At 40.5% G+C, this 19,109-nt stretch overlaps 1 protein-coding gene across 1 annotated transcript in view; it reads right to left on the bottom strand.

Moving 5' to 3' along the window:
* The window catches only part of TENM1 (teneurin transmembrane protein 1), a 329,411-nt gene that overhangs the window by 18,679 nt on the left and 291,623 nt on the right, over window positions 1-19,109 (bottom strand). Inside the window, exons 24-27 of the mRNA XM_054169769.1 lie at window positions 11,064-11,430; window positions 8,776-9,286; window positions 3,319-3,491; window positions 256-491 (exon numbers count right to left, since the gene is read on the bottom strand). Coding sequence (XP_054025744.1) covers window positions 256-491; window positions 3,319-3,491; window positions 8,776-9,286; window positions 11,064-11,430 — 1,287 coding nt within the window. The remainder of the gene's footprint in view (window positions 1-255; window positions 492-3,318; window positions 3,492-8,775; window positions 9,287-11,063; window positions 11,431-19,109) is intronic.

The raw sequence follows: 19,109 nt of genomic DNA on the forward strand, positions 1-19,109 counted from the left end.
ATTAAGCTCTTAGTTGAAAAAGAAGAGGAAGAAAAAAAGTAATTATGTCTTGAGGTCAAGTCTCACAACCATAATCGAACTGAGATCAAACATCCCTGTGACTGTCGGAGGAGTTTGGTTTTGAAATGCATGGCTGGAGTCCACCATTGATACAAACTTTCCATTGCTTTTCTTACAAAGTAGAACATTTCAACATGATTTTAGTTCAATGGTTTTCAAAGGGAGCACTGCACTTTGCACAAGAGGAAGCCTTACCCTTAGCCTTCTCTCAAACGTGGAGATATTGCCTTTGGTCTGCTCCCTCCTTTGCCTCCATTCAATGAGATTTGAGTTATGCTCTCCAGGAAGGGAGATATTGCACTTTCCTAAAGTGGGGCTGACAACCCCTGCTAGAATATGAGGCTCTGTGTTGAGCGTGATTTCCATTCCACTGGCAAAGGTGACTCTCAGAGACCCATCTGGGCTGACCCGGTAGATATTCTGCGTGTTATCTGTCAGAAACACCAACCAAAAACAGGAACAGAGAAAAGTTCAGATCCCCAGATCTTAGAAACAAATGTTAGGTGCAACAGGGTTTTGTTTGTCCCTAGGTTACAGACAGCTGAACATACACCAACTGCAGTGTGATTTTTGCAACCTGCAACCTCCAGGCCTCCCCATGTCTGAACAGCTTTTTATGGCATTTAACCTGATGATTTCCACTGTGAAAGTTTCCTGCAACAGAGCTTTTGCCTTCAGCTTTAAAGTATGCAAACCCAAGGGCTGGGTTTTGACCACTAACATTCTAATAATTTTAGCAAGTTGAGATCTGCTAACAGGACAGTATGCTGCTTCAGTGACTGCAATGAGGAAGAGGTCAGGCATGAAAGCCATTTTCAAAATGTCAAGGATGATGGCTAGTCTCCCATTCTGTCCCTTTTCCCTGTATCAACATACTAAAATGTCCTCATCTTCGCCATTAGCAGCAGGACCCCAGGTTAGAGGCACAGTGACAGCCAGCCACAAGCCTGAATCCTGGTGCACGAGACCCAGTGGAAAGTGCTTGGTGACAGAAAAACAAACAAGTTAGCAACAGTGGCACAGTGGGCAGCCCCAGAGGCTCAGGACTGTGCCGCAAAGGGCTGTTAAGGGCAGCCGGGATGACCTAGCGTAGCCTCCTTTTCCTACCTAAAACTGCCAGAAGCACGGAGACAGTGCAGAGCAGGTCTCCACTGAAAGGACACAAAGGCATACAGCTAGTGCACAATCTCTTTCTTTTGCCTGGGAACTGCAGCTCCTCCACTGCAGGCAAGAGCTGTGTCACATCATTTTGCATTTGGTCAAGATAGGATGAAGAGGAGGATGCGGGAGGTTACTGCGGCTCAGCTGCCAGGGGAACAACTCCATCACAAGTCTGAATGTTTAGTGCTAAGAGACAAAGTCAAAGTCTCATCCTTAAAATGCAGTTAAAATCATACCAGCTAGGGACTATGAAGAGCATCCTTTTCACCACCTTTTATTTAGCTGGTCCACACAGAACTAACCAGTCCAGCTCTTGAGACCTGAGTATATGGAAAACAGAACTGCTTTGGTTGGAAGAGATTTGTAAAGTTATCATGGCTAACTGCTGAGTATTTAAGAAAGTGAAGATAATAAGAATTACATTAAAAGAGACTTTGTGACTCAGAGGTAAGGATACCATGTCTGACTGCTTGTTCAAAGGGTGCTTCATGACAGTTTCACAGAGACATGGAAATATGCAAATTATATGCATTTGCAAATACTGTAGCTATAATAATAACTACAGTTATCACTGTAGCTGTACATTTCTGGCGCTGCCCATAGTGTGCTAGCACTTTCCTGAGATGGAATTTGCTAACATACCACCCCTGAGGACTTTCACATTTAAGGACTGACAGAGTCAGGCAGTGTGCAGATGACAGAGAGAGCAGATGGAGTCACTTGGACAAAGCCTAACAGGTGATACAACAATATAATTATTTCCACTTATTCAGTGCTCTCTCTGCAATATAATAGCAAAGAGGAATGAGTGAGTATCTTGTTGATGTAAGTTCTCCCTATTTTCTTCTTACAGATCAAAAGCTGCAAGGAAGATAATCAGATCTATTTCCCAGCACCAGCTCTCTCGAAGCCAGATCAATTAAACTATATAAACCCAGAACTTTGGCAACGAGACTGCAAAATCTGGAAGAGGACATCAGAGTACATCCATTAGGGAGGAAGTTCTTCTTGAGAGATCTGATATTGTCAGGGAAATAGTGTGGTGACTACAGAGGCTGATCCGAAATCTCATTCCCAACACAATCACCTGCATAGGTGGGTCCTTTCCTCTTTCCTTGCAGTGCTGTCACCAGGACACAGCACTACCAGTAAGAATTCACAGCATTGGTCAAACAAGGCATTTTAGCTCTAAACTGTCAGTGGTACATGCCACTCTTCAGGGAAATGTTTCTCAGAACAACAAAGCTCAGTGTATTATAGATACTGAAGTAGAAAATAGCACGTAAAGCAAGGAGAAATCGAGTAATCTAACCATGAGACTCTTCTAGGAAGAAAAGAATTCACTTGTGGTTTGTCTCTGACTGGTACCCCAGGAAAACTAGTATCTAGCTATTTGCAGTGAAGCAAGGAAGAAACAAATGAACTAATTCTAATGTGTTCTGCATCAAAAGAAGTGTAGCCAGCAGGTCAAGGGAGGTGGGACCTCATCTGGAATACTGCATCCAGCTCTGAAGCTCTCAGCACAAGGACATTAATGTGCTGGATTGTATCCTGATGAGGGCCACAAAATTGAATCAAGGGCTGAAGCACCTCTCCTATGAGGATAGGGTGAGAGAGCTGGGATTTTTTAGTCTGGAAAAGAGAAGGTTCTGGGGAGACCTTATAGCAAGCATTCTGTACTTAAAGGGAGCCTATAAGAAAGATCAGAATAGATTTTTTAACAGGGCCTGTTGTGACAGAATAAGGAGTGATGGTTGAAATTAAAAGAGAGGTTAAGGCTAGATACAAGGAAGAAGTTTTTACAGTGGTGGGGAAACACCGGAAGAGGCTGTCCAGAGAGGTGGTAGAAGCCCCATCTCTTGACACACTCAATGTCAGGGTGGACAGAGCTCTGAGCAGACTGATCTAGTTAAAGTTCTCCCTGCTCACTGCAGAGGGGTTGGACTAGATGACTGTTAAAGGTCCCTTTCAAACCAAATCATTCTATGATTTCATGATAATATCTTTTTTTTTTTTTTTAAACAATTAAGAACACAATATTGCCTAGGACTTGAAACTTAATAATTAGCAAAAAAACAACAGAAATGCTTTAACTACCTTGTTTTAAAGTATATATTGTAGAGGTAGCTGAGAAGTTTGTAGCTGTGATCACATTCTCTCTGTTTGAAGTGTCAAGTTCCACTCGTGTTAGTTTTTCAACATCGCTGTGGAAACTGCTGACTTCTCCAGTTGGGAAGGTTGCATTGGTCAGATGGCCATCAGAGTCATATCTGCAAGACATGAGGTGAAAAAGCCATGAAAATACATTACTATTGTCTTCTAGAGACTCCTAAAAGGAAAAAAAGAAAGAAAACCAAAAAAGTGAGAGAAAACACTCAGAAGCATTCTCAACATTGTGCAATCTGTAAAAGGTATGAACTGCTCCATTTATTCACCCAAATTGCGTTCATTGCCTAATCCAAATTCTTTCTACCTCTCTTTTTCAGTGGTGCTGGATAAAAGACAGATGGGAACAGCACAAGATCACTCGGCTTTTGCCAGAGGTTTCTGCACTACAGATGGTCGGAACTGTGATTTGGGAGGGTGGCCACTGGAGGTCACTCGGCATTCAGGCAAAACCACTCCCCCCCATCAGGCGTTTTCTTACCCATAAGTTTAAATAACCCCAAATCTTAGACTCTGCAAGACTCAGAAACTGCTTTTTGTTGCTGATGTGTGAAGTACATAATATGAATGGTGAATTTAAAAAGGGGACTTAAAGTGTAACAAAAGCAATAAAGACAGAGTGAAATCTGCAGTGCTTAAGTTGCCTGCATGGCTTTTACTCTAGTGTTATGTTTGTCACTGGCCTATTCAAATCAGCAGATACTTCTCATCACAACTAACAGCACCAGAATCTAGAGCACTACATTCTAGTTCACCTGAATTTTACCACGCTATGAAGAAGTCAATAACTAATTCAGAAGGTCTGGATCAGTGTTTCAAACAGGACTTTCCAGTTCTGCAGATATATTTGTTCTTTCTGATGGTTCACACAGAAAACAATGCAGAACTCTGCTTGATGCTTGATAGTTCTCATCTTAATGCCTCTTATCTTAAAAACCTTGCTGATGCTAACACATTTTTATTCATAGAACCATAGAATCAGTTTGGTTGGAAAATACCTTTAAGATCCGACCATTATCTACCTACCAAGTCTGGTGCTAAACCACGTTCCTCAGCACCACATCTCTATCATTTAAACACCTCCAGGGACAGGGATTGAACCACCTCTCTGGTGAGCTTATTCCAGTGTTTAAGAACCCTTTTGGTGAAGAAGTTTCTTCTAATATCCAACCTAAACCTCCTTTGGTGAAACCTGAGGCCATTTTGCCTTGTTCTATCACTTGCTTCTAGGCAGAAGAGATCAAACTCCACCTTGCTATAACCTCCTTTTAGGTAGTTGTAGGGAGCAAGAAGGTCCCAAGACACTTCAATTATACTACAGATTTACTTTCTTGAGTAGAACCAACTCTGTTCATGAAACAGAAACCTATTTGTGCAGCTAGTAAAGCATAATTAAGTTTTCACATCTCCTCTCATTGACAAAAAATATCCTCAGCTGGCAAATCAACCAGCAATGCCCCACTGTCTCCAACAGAGCTCTTCCAATTCACATCAGCAGATGATCTGGCTATGTCCTTCACTTTAATGTGTTGGCATAATTTCCTTAGGATCTTTATTTCCCCCTAATTAGTCAGACAAAATCTATATGTCACAAGAAGTATTGGTGAAAAAAGAACCACAGGATTTGTTCTCTTCCCCACACAATATTAAAAAGAAAAATAGAGCAGCTGTTCTTTTCAAATGAAACACTGGAGATGAACTAGTGCACATCTTGGGTTTTTTGACAAATAAATTGATCAAATGTTAAATACAACACAATCTCTCTTTCACCTCCTATGACCCTCATACACATCACATGAATTATTTACATTCTGCCTTCATTCTGGTTCTGTGCAAACTGACTGCGTGCCACACCCAGCCATTAAATTTGACTCAGATAACTACTTTTCATCATCAGAAAACTCCATGAACATTAGACAGGTGTATTTAATGTACTGCTTGATCAAACAGATATGACAGATTGCTAGGTTATTTGGATTTGCTACCACACCAGAGAAAAATACCCAAATTATGCATTTTAATGGTGGAAATATAGCCAGTTTATTGGAATGTACTCGTGCACAACCTTAGGATCCATCTTTGCTAAGGATCCAGTTTTGCAGCTGCTGAGATATAAAAATGGGATAAGCTGTGGCTGGATGGCTGGCCAGATATGGTACTGACTTCTAATGAGATTAGAGCACATGCCAATGGACTCTTACTCATGTAGATGGTCCCACTGACTTCAAGGAGAACATACAGATTAGTGTCTTAGTAATGATTCCACAATGTGACCATCTAAAATGTTGTCTTTATTCCAGATTGCTCCAAGAAACCCAGTCCTCTGAGGACAGATTCTGCCACCTTTCACATGATGAATAGTGGCATACTGGGGCTCAGTTCCTGCAGAGCAATGTCCAACCCATACTAATAGGGGCAGAATCACCACATATTTCTTAATGTTAATTTGGGGGCCAGTTATGCCACTGTTAATCATGTCAGTGACCATTTAATCATGCAAATAATTGCATTGATTTCAGTACTCACATGAGGAAGTACTCACCAATATGTGAAAAGCACACTTGGGGATACAGCTTCACAATCCATTTGCATTTCTACATGTAGCACAGTGAAGAGTTATATCATTTCAGAGGGAAAGCGGTCTAATTAATTTTTTCAGTGAGAGTTGTTTCTTGCAGGTGTTTTCTTGTCCTTGATTTAATAGAGGTCCAGTGCTTCCCCTCCCTTTTTATAGCTTTAATGATACAGTATTAAAAAAAATCTAGATGACTGAAAATTTTATATTAGCTATAATTTTATGCAAGAGCTCTTTCAGTACTTCCATTCCATCAGATTAGAGTAGATGGATGACAAGTACTTTTGTAGGTGGTTTTCTACCTCTTAATAATTTCCTTCTGTGAGCAGATCTGACATATAGGTAGATGTTCTGCACAGTTCATTATCTTTGCTCGAACTCCCAAATATGTGCGATATGTGTTGTTAAACAAACCCATCCCTATTGCAGCTTGACAGTGCCATGGGTTGAACTTTGGGATGTGAATGCAAATCTAGCTTAAACAGAGAAGATGGTTCCAAGCAATTTGAAAGTTGCTCAAATGACAATTATCTTAACTCCAATAGTATGTTCATGTAGGACTTGGAATTAATTCAAGTAAATCCTTCAAAAAATTCCAATTTTCAAACTGAAATCAGGTTCAGAATGTGACCTGGAAAATAATGTCTGGTTAAAGGATAGCTAAGGACCATCATGCCCCAAGAACTATCTATGGCAGAAGCTGAGCAGCACATCTTCTCAGCACGGAGCTGATTATAGTCAGCTGACCCTCTGACTGCAGCAGAATGGGTGACATTCTGTGTATCAGCCATTCAGGAATTTGTAATATATTATGAAGATGACTTAAAATCTTGGCCTGAATATAAATATTAATGACACAGCTTTGCTATTTAATTTTGCTGTTGATTATGTAATGCTAATAGTTGTAGTTCTGCTCATTTCTGCTGACTGATCTGGGCTGGTAGAAGTGTGTGGTCGTGCAAAGACTGGACAACTCACAGTATCAGCAAGGACAGTGCCCGCAGTTAAAGCTGTGAAAGTAGGAAAACCTGTTTAATTTAGCAGAAGTTCCTTTGTGTGAATCATATGCACCATATGAAACCGTTCTAAGGCACTGGTATGCGTGCGTGAAGAAATCTGTACTGCATACAATGGGAGGCACTTGTAAGCAGGTAAAGTCCTTTAAAAGATCTCACTATGCTCGATTCATACAACAACTGGCCAGAGACAATAGGAAGAAGCAATAATTGTGTGAAATGATTTACACTCAATGTCAGTGGGACAGAGCAAGAATACCAAAACTGCGGAGCATATGACTAAAAATAATCTGTTCTAACATGCTCTGACAATCAAGGTCCTGCAATAATTCACAGTGTTCAGCATTTTATGAAGTAATAGGCATGACTTGGAGCTACTGCAAAAGCATTTTGGAAGTGTCATTAGTCCATGGTCTCGACTGATGCCATCCTCAAAGATTTAAATGGATCACTCTTAGTGCTGAAATTATTATAAAGAAGTAGACATTTTCCGTTAGTTCTGCTTATAAAAGGTAACACTCAGATCAGTGTTCAAAAAGCACCAGGTAAACAGTGATCTTTGTACTGTTCCAACATAATTTAAATTGGTGTCAATAGATGCCTGATAATGGGAACTGAACCAGGAAGGCCCTGTACGGTTTTGTTTTCCTGCACAGTGCCAAAGATGTCCCTCTCTAGTGGTTTATTCTTACGTACACCCTGTCAATTTAGCCTTCTGCCAAGTAATAGAGGGCAGGATGACAAAACATCCTATTGATGAGAAAACTACTGCACTAGGCAGTAGTTTTCTTTTTTAGCCTACTTGTATTATAAGAAAATGTAATTCTGAGAAAGTGTAATGATGGTGACTCAACTACCTCTCCAGATGAAGTAACTTAATTCTCCTCAATGTGTTTTCTGTTTGTATGTCACCTGGATGGCTTTTCATCTTAGTTCTTGACCATGAGCTCCTGTGTTCACAGAAAGCAGGCATTATTATCCTTCTTGAAGGCTCTGAACCAGTACTTCAATGTTAATGTATGATTTCCATCCATCACTTGCCATATCCTCAAACAGGGATTATGACAATCAATTATATATAATGAGAAATCCTGATACATCACACCTCACTGTAAATAAAAAAATTAACCTTCTCTTGGGCTGTTACCTCTCCGGGACCAGACTGGGATGTTCTGACTGCATCTTTAACTGTCTTGTTCTTTAGAAGTCCCATCAAAGGATTCCTGAACATCTTGCTATTCCTACTCCCTGTATTTAGAGCAGCCTTTTCCAGTTGCATAGTGTTTGGTTTTTATATATTCTCTTCCTCAGCTGATAGAGGGAATTCAACTCTCGTCTTTGAATACTCCTTCCACTGAGGTTTTCAGTTTCCTTTGCAATACTCCCTTCTCCAATGAGTATGCTGATTTCCCCCTTTTTGCCTTCCTCAGGAACCTTGCAAATTCCTGATTTGTATCACAACTTGCTTTTACTTCCTCTGTCACAAAAAACCCCACAATCACGTTCTTATTTAGAGAAACAGATTCCCAATAATAAAATGAAAATGAAGTACAATTTCAGGCAGTTTCTGCTACACTTAATGGGCACTACGTACAGAGCTTTTACATATGACAGGTTCTGGCACTTAAGGAATGGTAGGGTTTCATTTTAAAAGCTTGTGCAACAGCCCTACTTGTCCTTTCTCAAGCAGAGTTAGTAGCAGGGTATCTGTTAAAATTACTAGAAGTGACTGAAAAAATACCAACAGTCATTTAAAACAGGGTTCCTTCAATCACACATTTAATGTCATGGACTTACTCATACACGGTTGTCCATCCGTTTTCATCGCTTTTGGTCGCTAAAAGCCCCGTGTTTCCAGGGTATGTCATCAGAGCCAGGTTGTAGCCTTGGGCATAAACTCTTTTCAGAACGCCATTGCTGCTTATTGTCAGCCAGTACACTTGGCCCCCTGGCACCACGACCCACAGGGGCAGCCCACTTGTGTCTCTGCGGATGTGAACCGAATTCCCGTTGCTGCTGGTGATGGTGCCAATATCCCCTTCCCCACTGTAGGTGAAATTGTAAATGTAGTCCCTCGTGATGAGGTTCAGTGTGTGGAGGTGGGTGCCGTTGATGGTGAATTGATATAGTTCCTGGTCTGCTGGCGATGCAATCTCATACATATTTGTGTCACTGAGGTGAGCCTTGTTCCGGCTGACTGCACGGATGCGAACGTTGCCAAGGTCTGCTACATACAGTGTGTCATCAGGAGAGACTGCTAGAGAAGAAGGTGCTTTCAGCTTTGCATCTTTGGCATATCCACCATCACCTGGGGGAGAAATGGTAATTTTTGTCACCTGTAATGTCCATAGTTAAGCTGATCCCCTAAACCTGACACACTGCTTCTCCTCAGTATCATTTACAGTCCAATAAAACAGTATCTTCAACTAATTAAATACCTACTATCTAAGGTTGGTGCAATTCTAATTTAGTCTCAGTGAAGGCAAACAAGAATATAAATTATCTAATTTACAGCATTTTTGCTAAAGACAGAACTCAGTTGCTCAGGAAAGCTGTAATGGTAAAATTGTGAAAGAAAAAGACATGTCACCTGAAGCTTCATTCCCTTCATTTTGTCTGCTGGAATGTAGCTAAAGTAAAATCATGTTATACATAAAATAAAGAGAAAAGAGAACCAAATAATTCAGCTAAAATGATACTGAAGGAAAGATTAGTTTATACTTATTAAATACTCAACAGGAAAATATAATGACCCAAAAGGCACCTTACGAAACCACTCTTTCCAATATTACTTTATAATTTACTTGGGTTTTGTATTTTAAGATTTGAGAAGGATATACAAGAGCTGCATCCACATATCAAACTGACTTTACATGAGCAAAATTTTCTGTAACTGGCAAGAAAGCACATTAACCTCCTCACTCTTAGAGAGCATATTAGTGTTTGGATTGCTCCCTTTCTCCTGATGGAGAATGAAATTTGCTGGACAATTTGAGCATATCCTATGCTTCCTTGGAGATGAACAAATAAGCTTTGTGCCAAGCTGATGCTGCCTTTTACCAACCCAACCCTGGCACAGTCATTAGATTTGGCACATTTGTTCATTTTCCCACACCAAGGGTAGTTTTCCTTACTAAGAACCCTGAACAGGATTCTTGTCAGCACTGGTCAACCACAGCTGTAACTGAAGTTGGCAGCACTTGGCAGTGCACAGGAGACTTTGATTATCATTACAATGCCAGGTCAGCAAACCACCTTCTCTGGAAGACCATTTGCATTTTATTCTCTCAATTCTTGACATACTTAATGTTTTCTTGTCAGTAATTAACCTTTTACTTGAAATGAGAGGCTGAAGAATTATGATGACATTATGGAGCTGAACACAGTGGTTCTTAGAGATGACAAGATGACAACACACTGCACACCTCTGTGTATGGGAATGCTGTGTTTTGTCCCTTTATGAAATACATTTATGGAAAATAAAAAAAAAGAAGAAAAGCCATGATTTGTTTGGGTGCATGCAGGGGAGAAGAGCTTTGTTGCCAAGAATGTACAGTGGTGGAGTGTGGGCCTGGCACTGGCTTTTCCAGTTTAAAACATACAAAGAAGTTCTGAACATTATGTGTTTGTGCCATTTCGCTGGTTTTGCAGTGTGACTTAAGTGATGGGAAGCAGTAAGTTAGTGTTTTCCACTTGGTGTGAAATGTCTGGCTACTCTTCTTGGTAAGAGGGCTGTCTGAAGCACCGGCACTTTGGTGCAACTTGCTCTGGGGCTGGTACCATCTTCAACGCAGGCAAATACAGCTGACAGAAAGGCAGATATTGTGGAGTCTCTCTACCAAAAGAAGAAATGCTAAGACCAGCCTGAGGTTCCTCCAATGCCACTGGAAGACTCACATCTCTGAATCCAATGGATGAAATCCACAAAGAGCTGCTGAGAAGGTCAGTTGTAAACCACCACATCACCCTTCCAAGGAAAGGGAATCATTGCTTATCTCTCCTTCCCCCTGTCACTTTGCTAATCTGCAGCTGTGCCAGGGGATCTCAAAAGGCAAAAAGACAGGAAATAACTAGCATCTCCTTACCTGAAAAACAGTCACAATTAGGATCAATCTTGCAGTCACAATCTGATGGGGCTCCAGCGATTATAGAGATCTCACCATTGGTTGTGACCTGTTGTATACGGTTGATCTTTCTTTCATCTGTCTCGGCGATGTAGAGTATGCCACTGTGAGAGACAGCGATGGCCCTGGCTGACTCCAGGGTGGAATGGATGGCCACCTTGCTGACGAGGAAGTGGTCAATGCCTGGCACCTGGCAGTGGATAGGGCGTCCTGCAATAATTCGCACACGCCTATTCTCAGAGATCTGCAGTACAATGTTGTTGTCCAGGACATAGAGTGAATTGTCTAGGGGGTTCACTGTGAGGTCTGTTGGCCACTCTAACCGCACCTGGGGAAAAAAATGAAGGGGAAGGCAGGGAACAAAAAAAAAAGAAAAAAAGAATGGTTAAGACAATAAGGAAGCTTCATTCAACCATCACTGTGTCATCAAGGCACTCAGTGAATTCCCCCAGCACCATTTCTCTAGTACCTTCAAATGGGTTTTGCAGAAGTTTCAACAAACAGTCTTTTCTGTGGTCCAGCTCCAGTGTGGAACAAAACTTGCTTTGAAATGTAATTTAGCACCCTCTGAGAGGTTTTGTATGAGTCCATTAAGATAGGAACTATGCAGTCATGCAAATAAAAACACACACTTCATGTTGTGCGACATCAGCCAGTAAATTTTCTAGGTCTGAATGCTGCTATTTCAAGGTTGCAGTCAACACTGGCAGAGTGGGAAGCAGTTAGAGGTTGTCAATGTCCTAACACTTTAATTGACTGTTAGCAGAAAAGGAAAATGACATACTAGAAGAGTACGACACATTTCCACAATTTATTTACTAAGCAAGAAATGTTAATAAGACTTAAATGCTACAAGAAACATAAGCTCGTTAATGCTTTGTAACATAATACCCCAATATATCACAATTCACATGATACAGTACCCCAGCTGTAATTATTTATAATGATTTTGGCTTTGTGAATTTAGTATTTCAGTCACGGATTAATCACATTCTTCATACTTAAAGTTATCTTTTTTTGCCTCTTTCCATGCATGTGAGATAAGAGCAGCAACCAAATAAAGCTTCAAAACAATGCAGGAGGAAATACCAGAACAACCTTGCTCAACTGATACCTGTTGCATCAGAATCTGGAGGAATTAAACACACTCCAAATTAAAGGTGGGGCTGCCTGTCAACCTGAAAGACAGCCAGTATGTAGGCTGCTGATTGTAGCATGTACTGGCCAGAGCTTCAAACTACTACTGTTGAGAAGGCTCAACAGGCGGTGCAGGATCACTGAACTGGGAAACAACAACAGAGTAGACTGGTTCCTTTTGCCAGCTAAGGCCAGTGGAGGACTTGGATTTCAGCTTGTCTATGGAAAGGTCAGAGAACAAATGAGCCACAGAGACTGCATGACAGCCTATTTTTGCCTGTCTCAGGATGCTCTGCTTGTTATTCTTCATGAAGAAATGGCTGCTTTTATCTGAGTGGAATTTTTCTGGACTAAATATTTCAGTCATCAGAAGAGAATAAATACTAAGCTAGAATGTAGCAGTTTTATATGCTTTTAATGTCACAGAAGCTTCCATTATTTCGCTTACTGATTTTGTTGCTGGTTTTGCTCATTTTTCCACTGCGCCAATTAAAAGATCTATGAATGCAGAGACCACAGATGCTAACACAATGCTCAGCACTGAGGAATAACATATGGTGGAGTGTGTGGCCATCACAAGCCACCTGCTTGCCTGGGGTCAGCTCAGGAACCAGGCTGGAGGCCAAGTATCTCCCTTTCTGAAGCATCAGTATTTCCTGAATAATTTCATTTCCAGGAGTACATTGCTTGTTTGATAACTGATGTTTTAATAAAGTGAGGGCATTGTGGCTACCACATCTTGTCCTGCGTGGTTACATTGTGCACCACACAATTATGAAGACTCACAGAGTAATTGAATTCCTCCCTCTGCCCAGCCTGTTTTACTAGACAGCATAATAACTGCCATTAAGACTAATGCTGTTGGGTTCAAGATCTCTTCTGAACCAGGTGGTAGAATCCTTCCAAATGATGATAAATGTGGTGAAACAGTTGGAAGCAGATTCCTCCCATAAAGGTGCCGATTTCTGTGTGTGTGTGAGACTGCCTGGATTCCACCTGCTGTGCTGGGCTGCTTTACACACTGCTGTTAGCTCATGCTTCAGCTGAGAGTTCCCTGGGACATCAAATACAGCTCTATAGTTAGTATTAAAAAATCCCTGCAAGGGAACTTGGAACAAACTGTATTTCAAATCTACCTTTAATGCAGAGCATTTGACTGCTCTGTCCAGGTAAATGGATTATTTATAATGGGAAACAGACATCTTCAGCTTCAATAGCCTCCTTTACAGATTGTAAAAGTAGTCTTTGATAGCCATAACTAGATTGTTAGTGATGAGAACTGGGCTGAAACTCTCTATTTTTGCCATAATGACTCTGCAAAGCATCTGCCATGTCTTAATATCTGGATTTTCCTTTGTGAACCAGCCACACTGCCTTTTTCCAGTAAATAATTTGAATTTGTCCCACTGTGAAGGTATGCATGGTGTCCTGTATATAAACAGTGACTGGTTTGGGCCAAACCAACTTTTTTTCCTCTGGCTGACTTAAAGCTGACTTGGTTTATTGAGATAGAATGAACTTTTATGCAGCTGTCCATTTCACTTTTAGCAATGTGCCTATAGCTTAGCCTTAACAGCTGTTGACTGCAAGCACATTTGTTTCATACTGGTCACATCTGTAAATCCAGCTGCATTATGGTAAAAAGAAATAAAATTTTAGATGGGAACACCTAAACAATTTTGGTCACCACACCAGAAGTTTTGCCTGGTGCTCTACTCTGCAAAGGTAACAGCTACAGTAGCTACAGCTACAGCTTCTCCTTCCCAGGTTTACATTCGGTCATGGATGTATTAATGGTTTAATCTCAGGTGAAATAAAGTTAGCATGTACCTGTCTTGAGGCTGCAGCAAGCTGCAACAAGCTGCTGCTCACAGCATGCTTATGCTAGTGCAACTGAAGGAGGGAAAAAAAGGTGACAGGCCAATTTAAAGCAAACAAACATAAACTCCCAAGCTTTCTGAATCTGAAGAAGAATTTCACAGATTTAGACAAAATTTGCATTGTTCTTATCAGGATATGGCCCTATGGCATTTTATACCAGTGTGAACTGAGGCTGCTGCAGTCCTTACCCATCCTTCTCCCAGAGCAGCTCCCAGAAGCAAGGCCAGTGTTTATGTGCTCCTACAGAGAGCAGGTTTGGGACAGTTTGCTGGCTGAAAACTAATCACCTAAATCAGCTTAAGCTGAAGTGTAACTGCACCCTCAGGTTCACTGTTATCTTGCAAACTCACTGCTTGTTTCTTTTCTTTCAAAGCAAGCTGCTCTCTGGCAGCTTTCTGTGACCAAACCATCAGTTGTGCTTTATACAAAGCCAATAAACACATTACAGAGAAGTATTTCAAGTCTCATCTGATATGACTGCACCTATTAAAAAGTTCTTCCAGACAAAATCTGTTAGAATTAGAATATTAAATCAGTTACTATACCTTTTAATTTGAAGCAGTACTTCACAAGCCCCTGTAAAAGTCCTCTCCCATAGATTTATATTTTTCTTATAAATCAAGTCTGGGCCTATTTCAAATGTTTTTTTCTTACATTTAATGGGTTCTTTTTTTCCTTTTCTTTTTTTTTTCTTTTGAGCAGTGTACAGCAATGGCACTGCTGATTATCCCATTATAAACAAATAGACAAGGCTTGTTCAGTAGCAGTCAGTACATCACACTCCGCACTGACTGAAATTTTCAGGTGACAGTGCTGGTTTGGTTCACGGGAGACTGAGTATATGCAATGGAAATCACTGCCACAACAAGTGAACCCTTGAGCAATGAGACCTTGCACCTAAGTATTAACATGTCAACTTCTCTGGGAATTCAGCATTTAACTGTCAACATAAAGGCTCCAGCTATATCTAATAATCAATCTCTGGTTTGAGAAGTGCAAAATTAACACCTACTGGTCTTGCTTTCTAATGCATTTTTTTCATGTCAAGTGTTCTGGAACAAACAAAGTGCACAAATCTGGCTTCAGTTTAAATGACTTTTCACAGGGAGATCTACATTTAGGTACTTAAATAGCTCTCAGATCCAAACGATATTTTTTGTGTTTGCCGCTTACTTGCAAAATACAAAGGTGCATGTATAACTACATAGCCACCTACTGCCTGGGTTTGAAATATTTAAATGTTTTCCCCCCAGAAAAGCTTTAAAACTAAATAAACAATGTGATCTTTTTTTTCCCCCCTTTTCTTTCAAAGTAGCACTGATAGATGAGCCTGCACTCATGTACTTCTTAATCATACATGCCCACAAATCTCCACGCGTTTAGGAGCTAGTTTGTGACAAATATTGTTTCACTTTTGGTTTTGACCATATGGCTAAAACTTCCTGCACATTTTGATTGACATTTTGCAGCTGTGACATTTTTTTGGTGCTATTTTAAACAAATCGGATCAAACAAATTCTACTGTTCGTATCAAAGTAAGAAAAGAGTGAAAAAATTATCCTTGTCTGCAGATGCCAGTTTCAAGAGCTTAACTGTTTGGTTGCGGGGGTAAATTTCACTGGGATAAGTTTAATTTATCATGGATTAAAAGAAGCTACATAAATCCCTAAAAAAGCTTCACCATTGCTTTGATTTCTTGCCATGCATTGCTTGTATATTTTGATTCAATTTCATGCAGTAGCATAAAAATTCATGCCAAAATTCTTCTGATAGTCCTGACTGATGGATTACTTCCTATCTGTACTCCTCAGCTTCAAGCCCTTCTGTTTATGCTACCTTTGCCTTTATTCTGCTCTACAACATGCATTTGCAGACCTCATCACAGCCTCTTCCATACTTCTCTTTTGCTGCTAACTTCCTCTTTTTCATCTCCATCTTGTTTAGACTCACTTCAGCAATCGTTTCCAGGCCAACTCCCTTAACTCCCCACAATGTCCTTCTAAATAGCATTTTATTTCTCTTCCTGCTCAAACCTTTCCTTATGGGAGAGAAATGGCTCCAAAGAAGGACCGACACATGTGGTCTACGAGGAGCAAGTGTGCAGTTTACAAGGCTGAAGGATACTGGTTCTGCTTCCCTGAACTTTTTACAGGATGTCTCACTACATATATTTCTCTCTATTTTCTTACAGTTGACAACCATGGTATTTTTTCATCATCTTCTGTCAGTTTGCTCTCACTTCTGGGCTCTTTCTTTTGTTGACACTGACACTGTCAGGTCCTCTCAGCAGCTTAGCTACTTTCTTAATGGCACACAGAGATGCAATTCAGCTCCTGCAGTCTGACACTGGGGAGCCCTTCCCCACAGTGGGATTACAGCCTCCTCCCACACTGCAGGAGCCTTTGTTTCTCATGCTCCTGATGCTACATATTATAAAGCTCAGAATTATACAGTTCAGCTGTACTAGTCCCTGCTCTAAACTTCACAAATGCTGCTCCCTCTGCATTCATTGTTCCCCAGTGAAAAACCCAAATAAATGAATTTTGCAGCCGAATAACTGCTGTTTTCTACACTGGGCTGGGAATGCAGCTGCGACACATTTGCAGATGCAGCTCAGAGATCTGAGGCCACCAGTTCTCCAGGATCATGACTTGTGTAGTCTCCCCACCAACCTGTATTTGCTGTCAATTATTTCTAGTGGATGAGGGACACTGTGCAGGAGCATGAAGGCAAGGCATGACTTCAACACATCTCACTGCTTGTTTTTTGTCTCACTTACCACAAGATTCACGGTGCTCTCACTTTCCAGCTCTCTTGTTTCTTAATTTCTTTTTTATGATTTTGTTCTGCTTCACAACTTCAACAACTGTATCTGGAGTCTACTAAGAGGAAATGTTGCTTTCTATGGGGACAGGCTTCACACTGTCTTTATTTAATAATAGAGGGAATGTTATCCAGAATCACATACACCCATTGACTATGAAAATCAATGGGAGTCAGATTCCTAAGTCATTTACGTCTGTTTAAACATGGTACCCATGGTTTATACAGGCTATGAGAGAAATACTTTGTTAAATGCCCAGAAGGAATTTACAAAGTATTTTGAGCAGCCTGATACCTCTCAGAGGAAGAATCTTAGACTCTTCAATTAAAATATCTCAAAATAGACCATGAATTTGAATCTAAGCCAAATGTGTCTCCAGTGCTGAAGTGGGAATAGTTGTCCTCCAAACATAACACTGCAGTTAATTTGCATGGCCAAAAGGAAGGAGTAGAACCAGGTGGAAATCTAGCTAACAGCTAGATTTCCATTTTGCCTCACTTTCTAGCCTGCGTTTCTAGGTCCCCACGTGTGTCAGATGAAACAGCACAAAAGTAAGGTTGCATAAATCTTAATAAAACTCCATAAATCTCTCACTAGTTTTGGCCTCATCTTTCCATTTTGGGCTCAGAAGTTCTGGATAGAGAAAACCAGTGTGCTGCCAATGCAAAAAAAGGTGGGAGGAAGATACTGAAATGCTTTAATTGAGATAGTAATTAAGAGCTGTTTGAGAACAGTGAGATGCTGGAGCTGGTACACTATGGTGTCTTTTGCTTCCAATAAACAGTGAGGTTCATAAAAGCATCTGGCCTGAAAAGTGAGGGGAAGAGAGGATACATAGAAATGAAATTTCCGTAACTGAAAAAAGCAAAAGCTCTACCTCTGAGCAACATCAGCCACTGTCAATATACCACCCAAAGACTCTGACCTGAATCCTCAGTCAAATTAAAAATTAAAATTATATTAAATTCTTGAAATGGAATACAGATTTGTGCCCAGGGAACTGTCTCTGCAGGGTTATGATCTCTGACAACAACATGGATTCTCAGGGCAGTGTTCCTTTGACCCCTGGGCTGGGCAGAAAGTGAGACCAGGGGAAGTGAAGGATGAGATGCTGCTGCCAGGAGGTTTCCAGTTTGGCATGAGGGAGCCACAACTGCCTCCTCAGCTGGAACAGGGCTAGAACACATTCCTACAAGGATCAGAACAAATGCTTTCATAAGAAAATGCAAATTCACTTCTGTAGTTTAAGCTTTCCCTTAAGACTTACACCGTTAAACTCATAAACACAATCCCTGCAAGTGAAAGAAAGAAGGATGGGAAAAACAGATATTCTGCAATTCATGTTTATGGCAGGGCAGCCTCTATGGCATATTTCTACGATATACAATTCAATAGTAATAGCTTTTTAAAATTCATTGTAAGAGTGAAATTCTTTACTAAACTGTAGCAGAGAGATAAAGCAGAACAGCCATAGAAAAGTTTCATTTTTATCTTTAAACTATGCATATTTTTTCACTTGGATAAAAAAAGTTCCAGTTAGAAAAGCAACTGCAGTAAATCGAGTCCTTACTTCCATAAAAAATAGCATCAAGATTAATTGTTAACACAATTTTCTGCTGCTGATTTTTCACAAGTATTTGCACAACAGATACTTCAGCTAAGCAAAATGAATGTAATCTGACTAGCTGTCATGCTGCATTGAAAGCAAACACATACTGCTGCTAGATTTCAAACAGCTAATAAAAAAAACTTAGGCATCCTGCATTTTGCAGAACAAACAAGACAGCTGCATTCCATGCAGCAATCTTTCCATGATTAGACACTTGTAAGAAGACACACTGAAGAGTGTTTGATTCTGATCTGAGACTCTAAGAAGGCACTTTGTTTACATTTCTGTCAGCTAAGGGCACTGGTTACTGCTGCGATGCATATTTGGATATGCATTATCAGCCTGTGCCAGAAAAGCTTACAGGGATAAAGTTTAGGACTGATGTTTTTTTCAAGCAAAATAAAAGAAATACCACCAAACTAAGTAATGTATCTCAAGCCTGGGATGTATACAAGCTTGATGTAAAAGGAAGAGCATTCAGTTTTCTTGCCTTTGAAAAGACTCTAGACAAGAGATTTAAAAAGTGCATCTGAAATTAGGTTTCCAAGAGGCTCCC

The sequence above is a fragment of the Dryobates pubescens genome, chromosome 18, assembly GCF_014839835.1.
Source record: "Dryobates pubescens isolate bDryPub1 chromosome 18, bDryPub1.pri, whole genome shotgun sequence".
Classification (NCBI taxonomy): domain Eukaryota; kingdom Metazoa; phylum Chordata; class Aves; order Piciformes; family Picidae; genus Dryobates; species Dryobates pubescens.